Source organism: Pongo pygmaeus, chromosome 19 (assembly GCF_028885625.2).
Source record: "Pongo pygmaeus isolate AG05252 chromosome 19, NHGRI_mPonPyg2-v2.0_pri, whole genome shotgun sequence".
In the NCBI taxonomy this organism is placed as follows: Eukaryota; Metazoa; Chordata; class Mammalia; order Primates; family Hominidae; genus Pongo; species Pongo pygmaeus.
This window is the reverse complement of record NC_072392.2, coordinates 81,912,156-81,926,693: the sequence shown is the minus strand read 5'-3', so window position 1 is coordinate 81,926,693 and position 14,538 is coordinate 81,912,156. Positions and strand designations below refer to the sequence as shown.

The 14,538-nt window shown below is 43.9% G+C and overlaps 1 protein-coding gene across 7 annotated transcripts in view; it reads right to left on the bottom strand.

Annotated features, from left to right (window-relative positions):
* The window catches only part of MAP3K3 (mitogen-activated protein kinase kinase kinase 3), a 74,810-nt gene that overhangs the window by 28,995 nt on the left and 31,277 nt on the right, over positions 1 to 14,538 (bottom strand). For all 7 annotated transcript variants that reach the window (XM_054458953.2, XM_054458954.2, XM_054458955.2 and 4 more), the window contains 2 exons: positions 9,767 to 9,880; positions 147 to 267 (listed from right to left, as the gene is read on the bottom strand). In XM_054458953.2, the coding sequence (XP_054314928.1) occupies positions 147 to 267; positions 9,767 to 9,880 (235 nt within the window). The remainder of the gene's footprint in view (positions 1 to 146; positions 268 to 9,766; positions 9,881 to 14,538) is intronic.

The window sequence follows — 14,538 nt, the reverse complement described above, 5'->3', positions numbered from 1 at the left end:
CTAAATAAAATAAAGGCATAAAGGATTACTCTACACAGAGTAATAGTTAATAAATATTTGATGATTTTAATTAACAAATACTTGTTGCTTTTTTAAAATGTGGGCAGATAAAATAGAGGTGGAGAAAAAAGGGGTGAAATACTCACTGACGGAGAGGTGCCTGCTTCTGGGCTCCGGGGGCTGGTAGATAGTATTTATATCCCCTGCGGACTGGGAAGCCTTGATCCGCACCTGTCTGGACACCCCAGAGTGGGGAGAGGAACTGTTCTGCAAAAGAAGAGGAAAAAGGCCGAGCTACATCTTTACACAGTCAGGCCTATCAAGGCCTTCTCATCCTTTTCCTAAGGACTCCCTGCAGGCTCAGCCACCTTCATGCTTTTAATACATGAGTTACCCAGCTTTCCCCCAAATCTCACTCCTCTATTTGTCTCAGCAAACCACTATTCGCTCAATGTAGTTTTACAGCTTCAATGATGTATGAGCGCTGAGACCTAGTGCCCCAGTTTAACAGGTGATGATCCAGACATGGAGGAATAACAGGCATTCCTGTAATAATCTGCAAAACAGAAAAGAGAGCTGTGAATACCCTCTCATAAAATTCTCCAGAGAGTTTAGGAAGAGTAGCAGAAAATTATTTCTGCAGAGGAGGGAGTCAGAATGGAGAGTGAATGATGGCAACTTCCCTCCCCAACAAAATTCTGGTTGCTATATATGTATTTATCATTTATCTTATTGATTGATTGATACAGAGTCTTGCTATGTTGCCCAGGCTGGACTCAAACTCCTGGGCTCAAGGGATCCTCCCGCCTCAGCCTCCGGGTTAGCTGAGACTATAGGTACATGCTACCATGCCCAGCTCATATATGTATGTTTAAAAGTAGCTCAATATGCTTCTTTTTCCCAACCATAATCACTCCCTGAAAATTAAGAAGATTCCAGGGTTTACATGCAAATCATCTCAGGATGATGTTCAATTGGGAAAAGCTACCATAAGTACCATTCTGCCAGACAGAGGTCAAGGGCCTGAGAGGAGGGTCAGCAATCCTCCCAGCACCCACCCACTCTTTCCACCGAGCCCAGTCCAGCCACCAGAGAAAACTAAGCAACAAAGGGGGGCCTTTGCACTGAGAAAGCTTAAAACTAAACCCTGGAGGTAATCAAGTGATGTCAGGATGCTATTACAAATAAGCAGGGCACTGGTCAGAGTAGGGGTGAGAGCTCAGGATTTACAAACAAGTTGGTTCAAAGTTTCTACTTGCTCCTCTATCTCCTCTACCTCCACCTAACAAAAAAAATCTGATCTAAACAAACTCTATATCCTGTCCTCCAGGAAAAAGGTTTCCCGCTCTCAGGGGAGAGTTCAGCTGCCAAGCAACCTCCTGTAGTCCCCATGCCAGACTTTATCACATGCAGGTTGTCTTGAAAAACTGTCTTGCTCTAACGGGAAGTCAGAACCAAGGGGAAGTGAATGTTCTTGCTGAAGCCTCCGATGTGCAATAGCTCTCTGCTAAGGGTCAAAAAGGAAACAACAGTCAAAGCCACATACTGGGGAGGCAGGCAAGTGAAGGGCAAGGGAGGGTCACAGTCTTGCACTCACAAAGAGGAGGTGCATGATGAGCACCCTGCCACCTGCCTGAATGCAGGGCCTTACACATAGTGGGAATTCAATAAATCATGGCAACATGAATTTGAAATGTGTACCAAAGGACATACAATCTAAACCCTCAATTAAAAAATCTAAAAGCTAGGCCCGGAGTGGCTCATGCCTATAATCCCAGCACTTTGGGAGGCTGAGGCGGGCGGATCATGAGGTCAGGAGATCGAGACCATCCTGGCCAGCACAGTGGAACGCTGTCTCTAATAAAAATACAAAAAATTAGCTGGGCGTGGTGGCGGGCACCTGTAGTCCCAGCTACTCAGGAGGCTGAGGCAGGAGAAGGGCATGAACCTGGGAGGCGGAGCTTGCAGTGAGCCGAGATCGCGCCACTGCACTCCAGCCTGGGTGACAGAGCAAGACTCCATCTCAAAAACAAAACAAAATAAAATAAAATATATAAAAAATCTAAAAGCTGAATTTCAATGGCCAGCACAAGCATAGATTTGTAAAAGAAAAGGTTGAGGTTGTGGCAACAGGTTAGAAAGCAGGTGAAGACAATCAGTGAAGGTCTCAAAGCAGAGCTTCTCACCCTTTAATGCACATATGAATCACTTGCAATCTTGTTCAAGTGCAGATTCTGATTCGGTAGGTCTGGGGTGGAGCTCAGAGTCTGCATTTCTAACCAGCTTCCAGGTGATGCTGACACTGCTGTTACACGGGCCACACTTTGAGTAGCCACGTCTTAGAAGTGAGTCATGCCTCAATTGCAGGTAATGGTTCTCAACCCTAGCTGCCCAGGGGAATTGCCTGTGGAGCTTTTTTTTTGAGACGAAGTCTTGCTCTGCGCCCAGGCTGGAGTGCAGTGGCGCGATCCTGGCTCACTGCAAGCTCCGCCTCCCGGGTTCACGCCATTCTCCTGCCTCAGCCTCCCAAGTAGCAGGGACTAGAGGTGCCCGCCACCATGCCCGGCTAATTTTTTGTATTTTTATTAGCGACAGAACCTGCCTCCCAGGTTCAGGTGATTCTCCCGCCCCCACCTCGTGATTACAGGCGTGCACCACCATGCCTGGCTAATTTTTTTTATTTTTTTTATTTTTGAGACGGAGTTTCACTCTTGCTGCCCAGGCTAGGAGTGCAATGGCACAATCTCGGCTCACCGCAACCTCTGCTTCCCAGGTTCAAGTGATTTTCCTGCCTCAGCCTCCCGAGTAGCTGGGATTACAGGCATGTGCCACCACGCCCAGCTAATTTTTTGCATTTTTAGTAGAGATGGGGTTTCTCCATGTTGGTCAGGCTGGTCTCGAACTCCTGACCTCAGGTGATCTGCCCGCCTTGGCCTTCCAAAGTGCTGGGATTACAGGGGTGAGCGACCATGCCCAGCTGCCTGTGGAGATTTTGACACCTCAGATCAACAGAACCTGTGGACATAGAGTCCAAGCACTGATATTTTGTAATATTCAGCCAAATTTTGAAAACCTCAATTTAAGGGGGCAAAAGGGAATGGTATGGTAAATAAAAATGAGGTTGCTTCAAGGGTTTAGGACACCTTGAATAAGACTCAGAAGTGGGAAAAAGAGGAAGGAGAAAGGTGGACTATGCCTGAGAATATAAGGGGACTGTCACAGAGTGACAGGAGAGCCCATAGGCATGAACTGTGTAGCTAGCAGAACATTCTAAAGACAACAAATAGAAGATGGTGTTTGATCATTCCATGAACACCTCACTAAAGGACTCTGGGTAGAAGTGTGCTGTGGCTAACACAAACAATATGAAAAAATTACCAGGAAACCATGTGCATCAAGATTTCAGTGACTGGAAGATAGGAGATCAGTAGAAAAATAAGTTACAAAATTCTACCCACAAATTATCTCAATAAAATATCTGGCAAGTGGATTCAACGATGCAGGGACGAGGTGAAGCAGGGAGAGGGGTTGCTTTAGTTTGTTACATGGGAATGTAAGGTAAGAAATGGCACACTGGATCACCAAGAGCATCCTGTCCAGTCCTCTGTTTTAATGGTGGTACCAAGAGATATTTGCATGGAAGACCATGATAGTTATGATAGCTGTGAAAGCATCTGAGGTGATTTAATTAAATTTACAGCTTTACCATCCATGAATTTATTAAAGCCCTTTTTAAAATCTGCTTTGAAGCTATACAATTTCAGAATAACAGATGCCACATATATCATCTTTTTTGTTTTTGAGACAGGGTCTTGCTCCATGAGTGCAGTGGTGCAATCATAGCTCATCGCAGCCTGGAATTCCTTGGCTCAAGTGATCCTCCCGCCTCAGCCTCCCAGGTAGGTGGAATTGCAGGCATTTGCCACCATGACTGATTTTAAAACTTTTGTAGAGATAGGGGTCTTGCTATGTTACCCAGGCTGGTTTATCACTTGTTATACAAATTATTTCTTTTTTGTCCTAAGATAATGCTCAATATTCAAGGAGTTCATCCAAATTGAGATTAGGTGAATAAATCTGTGTCTTCATTATCCATGCTCTTAAATGCTTTAAAGACTCTGATTACATATGCTTAGGCTGTCTTTCCTGACTAAAGAGTTCTAAACTTTTTTTTTTTTTTTTTTTGAGACGGAGTTTCGCTCATCGCCCAGGCTGGAGTGCAACGGCACAATCTCGGCTCACTGCAACCTCCGCCTCCCAGGTTCAAGCAATTCTCCTGCCTCAGCCTCCCGAGTAGCTGGGATTGCAGGCATGCGCCACCACGCTCAGCTAATTTTGTATTTTTAGTAGAGACAGGGTTTCACCATGTTGGTCAGGCCGGTATCAAATTCCTGACCTCAAGTGATCCACCCACCTCAGCCTCCCAAAGTGCTGGGATTACAGGCGTGAGCCACCACGCCCGGCCAAGCATTCTAAACTTTTACACTGTTCATATATGAAAGTGACTCCAACTCCTTGAAAATTTTGTCTTCTAGACGTTTGCTAGCTCAGTTGTCTTCAAAGCTGCAGGGAACAGAATGATACAACATCTCACAAGTTCTTCTCATGGACAGTATTATACTTTCTGCTTGGCTTCTAATGATTTCCAATTGTGGAGGAACCTGGGTGAGATTTCCCAAGGACTACAATAATTCTAAGATCCCTCTTCTGGGGCCGGGCGTGGTGGCTCACACCTGTAATCCCAGCACTTTGGGAGGCCAAGGCGGTCAGATCATTTGAAGGTCAGGAGTTTGAGACCAGCCTGGCCAACATGGTGAGACCCGCTCCCCCCGAACCCGTCTCTACTAAAAATACGAAAATTAGCCGGGCGTAGTGACGCACGCCTGTAATCCCAGCTACTAGGGAGGCTGAGGCAGGAGAATCACTTGAACCCAGGAGATGGAGGCTGCAGTGAGCTGAGATTGCGCCACTGCACTCCAGCCTGGGTGACAGAGTGAGACTCCATCACAAAAAAAAAAAAAAAAAAAAAAATCCCTCTTCTGGATGGTGACTGACAGGCACTAGACTACAAGTCAGAACATCTGGATTTCAGACCAGCTCTGTCACTACACACTGCCTCACCTGAGCAGTCACCCTAAATCTCAATTTCCCCAGATGTAGACTGGAGATAATAGACGCCTGCCCTGGTACCCTCAGAGTTGTAAAAATCAAATGAAAGATAAAAACACTTTTTATGTGCTAGGTGTTGTTATTATTACTATTATTCGAGACAGAGTCTCACTCTGTCACCCAGGCTGGAGTGCAGTGTTGCAATCTTGGCTCACTGTGGCCTCAACCTCTCGGGCTCAGGTGATTCTCCCACCTCAGCCACTCAAGTAGCTAGGACCACGGGTGCGCACCACCACACCCGGCTAATTTTTGTTTTTGTTTTCTTTTTAATAGAGACAGGGTTTCGCCATGTTGCTCAGGCTGGCCTCAAACTCCTGGGCTCAAGTAATCTGCCTGCCTCAGCCTCCCAAAGTGCTGAGATTACAGGTGTGAGCCACCATGCCCAGCCCAATGTTATTATTATTGAGATGAGATGGAGTCTCGCTCTGTGGCCCAGGCTGGAGTGCAATGGCGCAATCCTGGCTCACTGCAAGCTCCGCCTCCCAGGTTCACGCCATTCTCCTGCCTCAGCCTCCCAAGTAGCTGGGACTACAGGCGCCCGCCACCACGCCCGGCTAATTTTTTGTATTTTTCAGTAGAGACGGGTTTTCACGTGTTAGCCAAGATGGTCTCGATCTCCTGACCTTGTGATCCGCCTGCCTTGGCCTCCCAAAGTGCTGGGATTACAGGCGTGAGCCACCGCGCCCGGCCCAGTGTTATTATTTTTAACAGGGGCCAGAAGAAGCTATTCTGCCCAATCAGGTTTGTTTTATCTTCCTGCACTTGTCCCACTATTTTACAAGGACTGAAAAGAATTACCTTTTAAATTATCCTTGATATTTTTAACTTAAAATATTTAGGTGAGAAGATTAGAAGCTTATTTTTGTCAACGCGAATATGAGGTAACAAAACAAAGTGGCTAGGTGTTTAGTTTTTATCGTATACAAGTTACAAAAGAAGGTTCAGCTTGATATTACTTTATGACAGTGGAAGATCTGAGACTAGAAGGTCCTAAGAAGGTCAAGAGCTGAAAGACAAATGTAAAAGTTAGATGCATAAGCTAAAAGTTGGTGGTCCAAAGCAAAGGCTTAGGACAGCAAAAACTACAGAAGGAGACAATGAAGTATCTTAAAATGATGGTAGAGACCAAGGCTAGAGAGAGGCTTTTCAGACAAAGAGACTGGCCAGGTCTGGTGGCTCACACCTGTAATCTCAGCACTTTGAGAAGCTGAGGCGGGCAGATCACTTGAGGTCAGGAGTTTGAGACTAGCCTCGCCAACAGTGCGAAACCCCATCTCTACCAAAAATACAAAAATTAGCCGGGCATGGTGGCATGTACCTGTAATCCCAGCTACTCAGGAGGCTGAGGCAGGAGAATCACTTGAATCTGGGAGGCGGAGGTCGCAATGAGCTGAGATCGTACCTGGGCGACAGATTGAAACTGTGCCTCAAAAAAAAAAAAAAAAAAAAAAAAAAAGAGTTCTGTAATCACCAAAACTCAGGAGTTCTCAAGAATAATATTGAGGCCTCTTAGACATGGCCTTGGCCAAAGTGAGGTGGGATAGGTAAGACTATGTACCTTGTGAGGAATGAAGACAGAAGGAAAATTAGAAGCTGCCATATAGGGATCAGAAGAATCCAAGGCAGGGTGCAGTGGCTCATGCCTGTAATCCCAGCACTTTGGGAGGCCGAGGCAGGCGGATCACTTGAGGTCTGGAGTTCAAGACCAGCCTGACCAACATGGAGAAACTCCGTCTCTATTAAAAAAAATACAAAATTAGGCAGGTGTGGTGGTGCATGCCTGTAATCCCAGCTACTGGGGAGGCTGGGGCAGGAGAATCGCTTGAACCTGGAAGCCAGAGGTTGCGATAAGCCGAGATCACACCACTGCACTCCAGCCTGGGCAACAAGAGTGAAACTCCATCTCAAAAAAAAAAAACAAAAAAACAAAAGAAGAAGAAGAAGAATCCAAAGAGAAGAAAGAGATAGCACAATTCAAAACAGGAACAAGAAGAGAAACAGCCAGGTGCGGTGGCTCATACCTGTAATCCCAGCACTTTGGGAGGCTGAGACAGAAGGATTGCTTGAGCCCAGGAGTTTGAGACCAGCTTGGGCAACATGGCAAGACCTTGTCTCTACAAACAGTTAAAAAAAAAAAAAAAAAAAGAAAGCCAAGCATGGGGGCACACGCCTGTAGTCCCAGTTACTTGTGAGGCTGAGATGGGAGGACTTGAGGCTGGGAGGTTGAGGCTGTGGTGAGCTGTCATTGCGCCACTGCACTCCAGCTTGGGTGACAGAGTAAGATCCCATCTCAAAAAAAAAAAGGGAAATAAAGGAATAGGTGGTAACAAAAGGCGGTGAGGCAACTGCTACAAATGCAGGAAATTCAAAGTGGAGAAACAAAGTGGCTGACAGTATCAGCGGAGGTGATGAAGACCAGGTGATATAGTATCCTGGAGCAGTGTACTTAAGGTATGATATTTGGGCTGGTGCCAGTCCACACACTGTGGTATACTGCTTGTCCTGCTCTTTCACCAAGTAAGTAAAGAAATGGAGAGGGCCCTTTGAAAAACTTTAGAGCAATTTGGCAGAGTGATTTTATGTCTATTGAATCTACTAATGAAAACTGTAGCCTTATAATTTATATACCTCTAGTTTATTTTTCCATTTCACGTCTCAGTTTTTGTATTTAAAAAAAGAACTGGTACGGCCGGGCACAGTGGCTCATGCCTGTAATCCCAGTACTTTGGGAGGCCAAGGCGGGCGGATCACAAGGTCAGGAGTACAAGACCAGTCTGGCCAACATGATGAAACCCCTTCTCTACTAAAAATACAAAACTTAGCGGGGCGTGGTGTCGTGCACCTGTAATCCCGGCTACTCGGGAGGCTGAGGCAGAAGAATCGCTTGAACCCGGGAGGTGGAGGTTGCAGTGAGCCAAGATCACGCCACTGCACTCCAGCCTGGGCGACAGAGTGAGACTCCATCTCCAAAAAAAAAAAAAAAAAAAAAAAGGCCATGACAGATTGGAAATTAAAAGAACAAAATTGATATTCCATCTCAGATAGTTAGAGAAACACTGTTCTAGAGGTGAGGATTCCTGAGCACAGAGCAATTTTGGATCATAATTCTTCCATTTATTAAGCAGCCTAAAGTCTAGGTGAGGAAGTTCTGGAGGGAAGATTACATTACCATTGTTACTCTTAAATGTAAATATTTATAAATGCAAAAAACAGGAGCAGTTTCTGTGTCCCAACAGTAGCAAAAATGGTTATTTAATTAAATTATGGTATATCCACTCAAGGGAAACATGCATCCTTACAAATTATAATTACAACATAGAAAAATGTTCATCACAGGCTGGGTGTAGTGGCTCACACTTGTAATCCCAGCACTTTGCAAGGCTAAAGTGGGTGGATAATTTGAGCTCAGGAATTCAAGACCAGCCTGGGCAACACAGTGAGACCCCATCTCTACTAAAAAAATTTAAAAATGGCCGGGCACAGTGGCTCACGCCTGTAATCCCAACACTTTGGGAGCCCGAGGCGGGTGGATCACCTGAGGTCAGGAATTTGAGACCAGCCTGACGAACATGGTGAAACTTTGCCTCTACTAAAAAATACAAAAATTAGCCAGGCATGGTGGCAGGCACCTGTAATCCCAGCTACTCGAGAGGCTGAAGCAGGAGAATCATTTGAACCCAGGAGGCGGAGGCTGCAGTGAGCTAAGATCACACCATTGCATTACAGCCTAGGCAACAAGAGCAAAACTGTTTCAAAAAAAAAAAAAAAAAGAAAAGAAATGGTCAGCATGAGCAGCATTCCACCTAAACTTTGTCCTAGTCACTACACCCATACTTACGCTGCCATGTTGGCTGTCCACATAAAGAAAAGGAAAGGTTGTCAAGCATAAGAAAAGGAAATAGTGCCAAGAAACCTTCAGAAACATGCATCTGAAGAAAACTGGTAGAGGAATCAGTAATTGGAAGACAGACACAGATTGCAAGCATTCTTGTGAAACGCGGGCCTCCAGGAATCCTTCAGGAGAGGAAACTGTGCATAAGGGATAATTCTCCACTTCTGACACCCCACAGACTGCCTGCCATTGGGTAAAGCAGCAGCTGATAAGTTATAAGAGGCCCCCAACCCATGGCTTTTTCCACTGAACAAAAGGAAAAGTTTGTTTCCTACAAGTGTTCCAAGGGAAAAGCAAGGTGTTGTGGGAGTTGGGTTTATAAAGCATGACAGTCTCAAATCTTTAACAGTCTTTCCTAATCGGCACTGCCAAACAAATCAAATTTCTCTTGTTGGGGTCAAAATCTAATTGAAAAAACATAAATTTAGAGCACAAGAATTTTATTCTTTATCATAAAGTATTTTCCTTCCTCCCTCACCATAAGTCAAATAACCTTTAGATGCAATGTTAACACTGACAATCTGGCTTTTCGGTGAAATCAAATGCAGAATGTTCACTGGCCACTGACAAGTGGGCTGTGCTGTGCTTATGCTCTCAATTTGGCAGTGGCTGAGGAACGAAAACGTCTGTCAAGGAGGCAAGACAAATTCCTGAAGGAAAGCAAGCTTTGTCTTCAGCTGCCAGACCATGACAAGGGCTACTTACATGGTTTCTGTCCTGGGACAACAGCAATATCCTAAGGCTTTTCATGCTTGAGCTTCTATCCAAAATGTCAATTGCTTTATCAAGATCATCTTGGTTTTTCAGCAGGATGGAGAGCTGTGATACAAGACATAGAAAAGGAAAATAATATAAAACAGAAGTTTATCTCAATGTTTCACTTTGCAGAAATAAAATAAACAAAAAATAAAAATAAGTTTGGAGGAAAACAATCTCATTGGATACTATGGGGTCTTAAAAGATCTAGTTGAAACCATAGAGATTTTTTTCTCTAAATGTACAATCCAAAAATTTGTAGTACCTTTACATAGTTGTGCAACCATCATCATAATCCAATTTTAAAACATTTCCAGAACTCCAACAGGATATCTTGTGCCCATTTATGGTCACTCCTCCTTTCCACCTCCAGCCCCAGGCAACCACTACTCTACTTTCTATCTCTATTGATTTGCCTTTTCTGGACATTTCATTCCATTTACTCATACAATTCATACATATTCAATTCAATTCATAAAGATTCAATCTTTTTCATCTAGCTTCTTTCACTTAATGTTTTTAGTTCATCCAAGCTGTAGCATACCTCAGTACCCTGTTGTGAGATACTTTCTGAGAAGAGCTTCCTTTCCAAAAACACCATTTACTTCAAAGCATCAAGCTGCAAACAGTTATAGCCCCCATATTCTTTTCCAAATTAAGTAGGATCATGTCCCACTCTATTGCCAATTGTGCTGACATTAATAGAACAAGCAGAAAAGGAAGAGGAGGGGTGGAGGGATGGTCAGAGGATGAAAATTGTTATACAAATAAAAACACAAATTTAGACTGCATAGCACGGTTTAATATCTTTCTGTTTAAGGGCAAAGTCAGTGACTAGAACCTGAAAACTACCTCTTCCATTCTCACGGAGCTTTTCCCCCTTTGCTCAGCACTTCTCTCTCCTGTCGCCATGTGAAGGACGTGTTTGCTTTCCCTTCCGTCATGATTATAAGTTTCCTGAGGCCTCCCCAGCCATGCTGAACTGTGAGTCAATTAAACCTCTTTCCTTTATAAATTACCCAGTCTTGGGCAGTTTTTTACAGCAGCATGAGAACAGACTAATACACTCATACATTCCAGTGAAATATTAAATAGAAGGTCCCTGAGGGTACCAATAAGTCTCACTCACTGCAAAAAGCAGAGTATGTTATGAATATCTGGTATTAAGAGATTCATAAGATGCAAACGTATGCCTTGCCTAGGACCTAGCAAATGTCAGATCTTATTCTTATTCTTATTATTTTTTGGAGACAGAGTCTTACTCTGTCGCCCAGGCTGGAGTGCAGTGGCACAATCTCAACTTGCTGCAATGTCCACCTCCTGGGTTCAAGCGATTCTCCTGCCTTAGCCTCCAGAGTAGCCGGGATTACAGGTGCACACCACCACTCTCCACTAATTTTTTTTTTTTAGTAGAGACTGGGTTTTGCCATATTGATCAGGTTGGTCTTGAACTCCTGACCTCAAGTAATCTGCCCGCCTCAGCCTACCAAAGTGGTGGGATTACAGGAGTGAACCACCACGCCTGGCCAGATTTTATACACGTATGGTAAACACAAAATCAAGCAAAAGTCCAATTAACTTATACAGTTCCCAATTTATAATACAAGATTTTTTTTTTTTTGAGACAGCATCTCCCTCTGTTGCCCAGGCTGGAGTGCAGTGGCACAATCTCGGCTCACAGCAACCTCTGCCTCCCGGGCTAAAGTGATCCTCCTGCCTCAGCCTCTCAAGTAGCTGGGATTACAGGCATGAGGCACCACACTCGACTAACTTTTGTACTTTTTGTAGAGATGGGGTTTCACCATGTTGTCCAGGCTGGTCTTGAACTCCTGAGCTCAAGAGATCTGCCTGCCTCAGCCTCCCAAAGTGCTGGCATTACAGGCATGAACCACCGCGCCTGGCCAAAAACAGTACATATTTAAAATAAAATCTCAAAACTACTTATGGGAGGATGTTCTGCAAATCATATTATATTGCAAAAGAATTTCTTCCTGTGTGACATTCAAAGTGGGAATAAATAAGAATGGTTGGGAAGGGAGTTAAATAAGAATGGTTGGGAAGGGAGTTAAATAAAAAAAAACCAAGTAGGCTGGGGATAGTGGCTCACACCTGTAATCCTAGGAAGCTGAGGCGAGAGAATCACTTGAGGCCAGGAGTTTAAGACCAGCCTGGGCAAAATAGTGAGACCCCCATCTCTACAAAAATTTATTTTTAATTAGCTCAGTGTGGTGGCATGTGCTTATAATCCCAGTTACTGGGGAAACTGAGGTGGGGGGGATCACTTGAACCCAGGATGTCAAGGCTGTAGTGAGCCATGATTGCACACTGCACTCTGGCCTGGGCAACAAAGTGAAACCCTGTCTCAAACCAAAAACAAAAACAAAACCCACAGTGACATATCACTTTACACCTACTAGGATGGCTATTAAAAAAAGAAAATAACAAATGTTGGTAAGGATGGTGGAGAAACTGCAGCCCTCATTGATATGGTTTGGCTGTGTCCCCACCCAAATCCCATATTGAATTGTAGTTCCAATAATCCCCATGTGTCGTGGCAGGGACCCAGTGGGAGGTAACTGAATCACGGGGGTGGTTATCTCCATGCTGCTGTTCTCCCGATAGTGAGTGAGTTCTCACGAGATCTGATGGTTTTATACGGGGCTTTTTCTCATTTACTTGGCCCTTCTCTCTCCTGTCGCCATGTGAAGGATGTGTTTGCTTTCCCTTCCGTCATGATTGTAAGTTTGCTAGGCCTCCCCAGCCATGCTGAACTGTGAGTCAATTAAACCTCTTTCCTTTATTTATTTAAAAAATAAATAAATAAATTTTTTTAAATTGTTTTTTGAGACGGAGTCTCAACTCTGTCTCAAATGAGCCGCAATCTCGGCTCATTACAACCTCCGCCTCCCGGGTTCAAGCAATTCTTCTGCCTCAGCCTCCTGAGTAGCTGGGACTACAGGTGTGCGCCACCATGCCCAGCTAATTTTTATATTAGTAGCAGAGACGGCGTTTCACCATGTTGGCCAGGCTGGTCTCGAACTCCTGACCTCGTGATCTGCCCACCTCAGCCTCCCAAAGTGCTGGGATTAACAGGCATGAGTCACTGCACCTAGCCACCTGTTTCCTTTATAAATTACCCAGTCTCGGGCAGTTTTTTACAGCAGAGTGAGAATAAACTACTAATACACTCATAAGTTGCTAGTGGGACTGTAAAATCGTGCAACCATTATAGAAAGTCTGGGCAGTTCCTCAAAAAGTTAGAGTTATCTTATGACCCAGCAATTCCACGCCTAGGTATATACCTTACAGAATTGAAAACATACGTTCATTTAAACACTTGTATACAAATGTTCATAGCAGCACTATTTAATCACCAAAAAATGAAAACAACCCAAATGTCTATCAATAGATGAACAGATACACAAAATGTGGTATATCCATAAACGGAATATTTATTATTCAGCCATAAAATAGAATGACATACTGACAACATGCATAGATGACCCTTGAAAACATACGCTTAGTCAAAGAAGCCAGACTAAAAAGGTCATGTACTGTATGATTCCACTACACGAAATGTTCAGAATAGGTAAATCCAAAGAGACAGAAAAATAAGTGCTTACCAAGAGCTGGGAAGAGGAGAGAAAGGGGAATAACTGTTAATAGGTACAGGGTTTCTCTTTGGAGTGATAAAAATGTTCTGGAGGCCAAGTGCGGTAGCTCATGCCTGTAATCCCAGCACTTTGGGAGGCTGAGGCAGGCAGATCGCTTGAGCTCAGGAATTTGAGACCAGCCTGGGCAACATGGTGAAACCCTGCCTCCATAAAAAATACAAAAAAATTAGCTAGGTGTGGTGGTGTGTGCCTGTAGTCCCAGCTACTTGGGGGGCTGAGGCGGGGGAATCGCTTGAGTGCAGGAGGTCAAGGCTGCAGTGAGCCATGTTTGCACCACTGCACTCCAGCCTGGGCGACAGAGCAAGACTCTGTCTCAGAAAAAAAAAAGAAAATGTTCTGGAATTAGATAGCGGTGTTGGTTGCACAACTCTATCAGCATACTAAAAACCACTGAATGGTATACTTTTAGATGATAAATTTTTTAATCTCAATAAAACTATAATTACAAAGACATAAATAAATAAAATCTCAGTAGATTTTTCATTTGGGATTCTTAGATCCTGACAGTGCAGGGTTTAAAGGGCAAACAAAAGAACGGAATTGAGGGATTTTAAATTCATCAAATGTAAGTTAGTCAACTCCTGATCATTAACATTAGTAGACTATGTTAAGACATGTATGAACTAAAATAATAACAATGATTTATATTTGGCTTTAGAATAAAGAAACATCAGGAATTCTTAATGGAAATATTAAGTGAAAAAGAAAAGAGTACTAAATCATTCAGAAAAGTCTTTACTAAAAGAAAAATTGTAACTCCTCATCAAATAAAATAAAACTACACAGTGATGATCTGGTTCTCAAAGGGTCATGATGTCACCCAGCTTTCTTGTCTTGCACCCCTAACTCAATTTCCTCGAGGTACACGTTCTTTACTCAGCATAAATACACCGCAAAGCACCAGCCTAAGCTGATTGTAGTCTTTAATATTCTTCTTGGAGCTGGGAAAGCAGCCCAGAAACTGACATTCAAAAGAATTCCTTCCTGGGTGATATTCAAAGTAGAAGTAAATAAGGACCATTGGGGTGGAGTGAGAAGGAGGAGGAG